Raw genomic sequence first — 6,783 nt, forward strand, 5'->3', positions numbered from 1 at the left:
TCTCTCTCTCTCTCTCTCTCTCTCTCTCTCTCTCTCTCTCTCTCTCTCTCTCTCCACCCACCCACACACACACACATACACAACATAGAACTAGAAAGGAGACCATTTTGGAGAGGAAAGAAATAAAGGGAGGGGGGAAGATGTCAGAAGAGGGTAATAGGGAGGTTAATATAAGCAAAGTACAATTATACACATTTATCAAATGACATAATGAAACCTATATATAGATATATACATATATACATGTGTACATATACATATACACACTAACAGAAAAATTAATAAAAGGTATTAAGATTAAAAAGAAACAGTAGCCATGGATTGATTATTCTATTTAGTGATAAATAAATGGAGGAATTGTGGTACTATCTTCACTGATTTTTCTTTATGCTTGATCTTTATTGTTTTAGCATTTTAGTCTTTGCCTGGATCCAAACCCCTATAGGTGGGCTATGCCAAACTACTATGATATTTTTAAATATTAATAACTAAAGAAGATGACTTTCTATCCCACCCATGACTGGATAGTTTGAGTCAAATCAGTCTTCCTGCTGAAAATAGCATTTTATAAAGGCTGAACAAAACACTTGGGTGACTTCAGTCTTTGAAAGAAGGGAAATACAAAAATAAGCCCCCAAATTCAACATAGTTTTAGCCCATCATATATGACAGATACTATTTGTTTACATACTATTAGCATACTTACCTATTTGTACTCATTTATAGTTCACAAAGCACTTCTCATAAAACTATAATTTTAACCCTATGGCACTGCACAACAAATATTGTTCTCCTCATTTTACAAATGAGAAAACTAATCTTTTGAGGTAACATAACTAATAAGTCACAGGGCTAGAAACCATACCTCGGTCTTCACACTCCACACGCCATATGCTTGCTGGATATATAAACCCACAGTCCCAGCTACTTAGGAGACTGGCACAAGAGGATCACTCGAGAGGAGTAGTTTAAAATTAAACTCAGTAATAGAGTTATTACCTATTAGAGTTACCTTGTTACCTACTAGAATTAGAATTACCTATTGAAATTTCCCTTTAGCAAAATTAGAATTTTGAGACTCTTGCCTCAAAAGTAAATAGTCAGGCATGGGGACACACACCTTTAATCCCAGTAACAGGGAGGCAGAGGTGAAGGCAGGAGGAGTATGTCTCTGGATTCAAGGTCAGTTTGGTCTACATAACAAATTCCAGGACAACCAGGGCTGCAGAGTGAGACCCTGTCTCAAAAACTGAAGGGGCTGAAGAGATAGATGCTCAGTGGTTAAGATCACTTGCTGCTCTTCCAGAGGACCCAGGTTTTATTCCCAGCACCCACAAAATGATTCAAAACCATCTGTGACTCTGGATCCAAGGAATCTGATGTCCTCTTCTGGCCTTACAAGGGCCCTAGTCACACAAATGGTGCAGGTAAAACACCCAAACATATAAGGAAATAAATAATAAATAGGTAAATAAATAAGCAAGTACCCCAAGCCTTATGGCATACATATGTAATCTCAGCACCTTAGGATGCTGAGGCAGGAGGATCATTACGTTCCAACTAAGGCTGGAGGCTATGGTTTAAATATGAAATGTCTCTCAGAGGCTCATGTGTCTGAGAATGAGTCTTCAGCTGGTGGTGCTATTGGAAATTTCAGTGAGTCAGAACTGGCTGAAAGAAGTCAGGCACTGAGAACAGGTCTTTAGGGCTACCTTGTCTCTGATCATTTCCATTTTGAGGGGAAAATATTGGGACACTGTCTTGATATATAGCCCTCAATCCTCCTGCCTCAGCCCCCCAAACAATACTGAGATTACAGACATGTGCCACTATGCCTGGCTTCCTTCATGCCTTTTCTTTGCTTTCTGGCTAGCAAGATGTGAAATGCTCTGCTTTAACACATGCATTATGGCATGACAGATTGATACCTCTGAAACCATGAGCCAAAATATACCCTTCCTTCATGTTGTTATATCATAGTATTTTTATCACAGCAATTAGAAAGCCAGCTAAGGGTTGGAGAGATGGCTTAGTGGTTAAGAGCACTGACTGCTCTTCCAGAGGTCCTGAGTTCAATTCCCAGCGACCACATGGTGGCTGTAATGGGATCTGACGCCCTCTTCTGGTGTGTCTGAAGACAGCTACAGTGTACTCATCATTCAATATATATATATATATATATATATATATATATATTATATATATAGTTAAATAATACCTTAAAAAACAAAAAAGAAAGCCAGCTTAAATGCTGGGCTACAAAACACTGTCTCAAATAATCAAAACTAATCTTGAACTCCTTTCATTGCTGAATAGTTCAAATTTTTCATGAAAAAAAAACTGTTTTTTTTTTGTTGTTGTTTTCTGAGACAGACTGATGTAAAACTCCGTATGTATCCCAGGCTGACTTCAAATCTAAGAGCCTTCTGCCTTAGCTTCCTAAGCCCTGCAATTACAACTGTGTGCTATCACACCTGGCCTCAGAAAATATCCATCAAATTGGAGGTGATAAATGAAATAATTTATAAATATAGGATTATATTTCAATATATTTTTCATTGAAGCATTCTATTAAATACAGTTCTTATGAGAATAACTATACTACCTATACTAATAAAAAAGAAACATGGGTAACACTAAAGGTTCTTCCAGTTTTATACTAAGTTCAATTATTTTCATAGAAGTAACTACTGTGTCATTTAATCTTATTTCATTTCTTCAGTGAATCGGGGCTTACCAGAATCTGTCTTTGAATAGCTTCTTCTGAAGAGACTGAGATTCCATGCATATATACCAGCTTGCAAGCAATATAACACACTGCAAAAAAGTAATTAGATACCCATGAAACATAAAGCACAAATTTTCTTTATATATATTAAAAAATAAATGATTAAAATGAAGCCAGCTTTATTGTTTATAAAAAGAAGCTGTGGGGTTTTTTACTTGTTTTTTTGGCAACGTTTGACTGTGGGTTTTGTTTAGTCTGGGTTTTGTTGTTGTTTGAGACAGGGTCTCATGTGGGCCACACTGGCCTCAAACTTACTATGTAGCTGAGTCTAGCTTTGAACTCCTGAACCTCCAGCCTTCAACTCCTCAGTGATGGTATTACGACATGGATCACCACATCCAGAATAGTTTTTCTTTAAATTATTTTTCATACAATGTATTTTGATCATGTTCCTTCTCCCCAACTCCTCCCAGATTGTTCCCACCTCCCTATCCACCCAACATCATATTCTCATTCTCTCTCTCTCTCTCTCTCTCTCTCTCTCTCTCTCTCTCTCTCTCTCTCTCTCTCTCTCTCAAAGGAAAATTAAAACAAACTAACAAAAACCCCATTAAGACGAAAAATGTAAAACAAAACAAAAAGCACACAAAAACACATGGAATTCATTTTGTGTTACATCCAGCATATTTTTTTAATCTTTTCTTTTTCTTTTTCCTGTGTTAAGGTTCAAGTAACTCGCAGAGTGAGTGGGTGCTCTAGCACAGAGCTAACTAACCTCCTGGGCCTCAAACAGGAATTTCAAAAGACCATCTAAATAATCAGTTTTCCAAAAGTAAAAAACCTGAAGTTTATCAAATGAATTGCTTGATTACTAATTCTAGTCAAATATATTTAATGATATAATATTTATAATTCTAACATTTTAATTTCTGTAGGAGTCAAATCCTAAATCTTCACTGAGGACATCTGATTCCACATAATGCTCCTGAATTATGCTGACAAAATAATTCTCATGAGAGCTGCAACCTATAGTTTATTTGTCATCTAACAAATTTCTGGATTTCAAGTAGTTTTATGTTTACTTCTAAAATCTGAAACTTTCTAAATATTTTCTTAGATGACATAAAAGTTCTTGAAATGCCGGGTGTGGTGGTGCATGCCTTTAATCCCAGCACTTGGGAGGCAGAGGCAGGTGTATTTCTGAGTTCGAGGCCAGCCTGGTCTACAAAGTGAGTTCCAGGACAGCCAGGGCTACACAGAGAAACCCTGTCTCAAAAAACCATAAAAAAAAGAGTGCTTCTTAGTATGCATGAGGCCTTCAGTTCCCAACACACACACAAATAAAACTTACAAGCCTATCCTCTATTTTAGGCTTTCCAATTTCTGTTCATTATTCCATAATTCTTTCAAATTATAAAAAACTATAAGTCATGGTAACGTTTTTCCATCATTAACATAATCCAGGCACACTGAATTTTGTTTATAAGGAGACAACAATCTTCTAATCAACATAGTTGTAGTACAAATCGCTTAAATCTTCCTGTAACATAACTAATCCTTTACTGTGTCAAAGTATAACCCAAGTATCTAATTAATAACTGATATATAGCTGGGTGGTAGCCTTTAATCTCAGCACTTGGGAAGCAGAGGCAGGTGGATCTCTGTATGTTGGAGGCCAGCCTGGACTGCAGAGACAGTTCTAGGATAGCCAGGGCTATTATACAAAGAAAATCTGTCTCAAAAAAACAAAACAAAACAAAATAATATTTAAGCAAGATGAGGTAGGGCATACCTGTAATGCCAGTACTTGGGAGGCTGAAGCAGAAGGATTGTTAAGTTCAAAGCCAGCCTATGACACAGACCAAGTTTGAGGCCAGCCTAGGCTATATAACAAGCCCCTACCTAAAAATAACTAAAAAAAAACTAACAACAATAAAATAAGTGATAAATTCAGTAGGTTGAAAGAAATCCTAGGGCTGAAGACCTTCTTCATCTACTATATTCCTCATATTTAAGAATTAATGCATTTATTATCACAGAATTCACTTGTGTAGTGCTTCTCTGCTAGATAAATTCTTATTCTTCCTTTCCTCAGAGCTGTAGAAGTTAAGGCATCTGCAAGCAATAATACCCGTATTATCTGAAAGGGAGAGAACTATTCTCTAAACAAAATAATGGAGGAGTAAACTCATAAATAAGGATATTCTTAATTATATCAACTACCTTATCTGAAATTGTATAATTTCATTTATATTCACAAACATAAACACTTAGTAAATTCTGCTTGCTGTATACAGAAAAAAGTAACTCACCTTTACAAAATCAAACAGAGTTCTTTACTTCACTGTGTCCTTTATAATTAAATGGTAACGCTTATGAATGCATTTTCCATCACTATCCTTGTTAAAAACCAGTGACTGTCAGCACAAGGCCTTAATCATTTTAGCTAAAGCAACCAAAGCTATACCAAACACTAAAGCATACAAAAAGATGATGTTTGTCTTGGGTTTTCTCTTTGTTTGTTTTACTGTTCTCATTTTTCATTCTTACAAGCAGAAATAAATTGTATAGTTTTTCTTGGTAATTTACCACTGTGTTTATTGGCTTACCACAGGAAGAGATGATTCTTTAAAAAGAATTTTTTTTTTTTAAATCAGGAGGCTAGAGAGATGGCTTTGTAGTTAGAAATACTGACTTCTTTTCCAGAGGACCTGAGTTCAATTCCCAGGACCCACATGGTGACTCACAACCAACTGTAACTTATGTATGTGGTATGCAGGCATATATATACATATATATATATATATATATATATATATATATATATATATATATATACACAAAACACCAATACACATAAAATAAAATGTAAAAATCTAAATATCTAAAGCCTCACATGGCAATGTATTTCATTCTAATATTAGCAGAAAGGGGAAGTAACTATTTGAAAGTCCTTAGGAATCTGGACAATTTTGACCATGTCCTCCCAACAACCCATGTTCTTTCACAATTTCTTCAGGTTATATTTTCCCATCTTTTGGTCAGCTTTGTTCATCTACACACTATCTTGCAGTGGTACCTTAAAACATGTATTAACAAAGGGATACCTCTAAAACAAAGCATGAATACTGGGAAACTATTAGCTTAGAAACTATTTAATTGTCACTTAATGAATTAATCCCTATGTAAGAACTTGTCAAAACAGTCAAACTTCAGGAGTATTACCCAATGTCTAGTAAAACTATTTTTCATAATGGGTCACAAAATCTATACGTACATTTAGCCACCTGGTTTCTCCTCACAGACAGTTCTATTCTCTTAGTAACTGCCCAGTTCCACAGGTTCACTGCAATTTCTTCAATCTAGACAAAGGGAAACATTTATTTAGCCAGTTAAGATACTCTACACCTTCAATTATTTATATATATAAATGAATAAATATATATTCATTCTAGTATGTTGTATGCTTATATTGGTATTGTGGGTCATTTCCTGAACCTCCAAATATAACCTTAATCCACTTCTCCTCACAGAAATCTTAGTATCTCTTAAGGGAATTATCTTTGCCTCCTGAACATAATTTGTGTATTCCCATTTACTTATCTTTATTCATCTGGTTCACTTTAACCTGAATTATACCTCTTTCCTTTGTCTTCCCGTAAATAAAATCTATGTTAGTCTTACTAACAACATCCACAAAACTTTTGGCAATTAGTACAGTTGGCTGACATCTCCTCTCTTTTTGTCAAAGCTTTGGCAGTTCAAGGAGGTCAGACTCAAGGTTACATGAATGTTAAACAAGAACTCCACTACTAAACCACCCTCGACTCTTTCTTCTTTGAATTTTTATATTCACTGTCACACAATTTAGCAATTAATTACAAAACTCTCAAATCATTTACTCTGACTTGGTTTAGCTTAGTTTGAGGGGTTCGAGGGATGGGGCAGAAGAGTAAAGTCTCTCCATGTAGCCCTAGCTGGCCTGGCACTCTGGATATGGATCAGTTTGGCTTAGAATTTATAGCAATTCACCTGTCTCTGCCTCTTTTTTTTTT

At 35.6% G+C, this 6,783-nt stretch overlaps 1 protein-coding gene across 2 annotated transcripts in view; it reads right to left on the minus strand.

Annotated features, from left to right (window-relative positions):
- The window catches only part of Tex11 (testis expressed 11), a 205,034-nt gene that overhangs the window by 181,666 nt on the left and 16,585 nt on the right, over positions 1-6,783 (minus strand). For both annotated transcript variants that reach the window (XM_021187817.1, XM_021187818.1), the window contains exons 4-5: positions 6,006-6,090; positions 2,738-2,817 (exon numbers count right to left, since the gene is read on the minus strand). In XM_021187817.1, coding sequence (XP_021043476.1) covers positions 2,738-2,817; positions 6,006-6,090 — 165 coding nt within the window. The remainder of the gene's footprint in view (positions 1-2,737; positions 2,818-6,005; positions 6,091-6,783) is intronic.

Source organism: Mus pahari, chromosome X, assembly GCF_900095145.1.
Source record: "Mus pahari chromosome X, PAHARI_EIJ_v1.1, whole genome shotgun sequence".
Classification (NCBI taxonomy): Eukaryota; Metazoa; Chordata; class Mammalia; order Rodentia; family Muridae; genus Mus; species Mus pahari.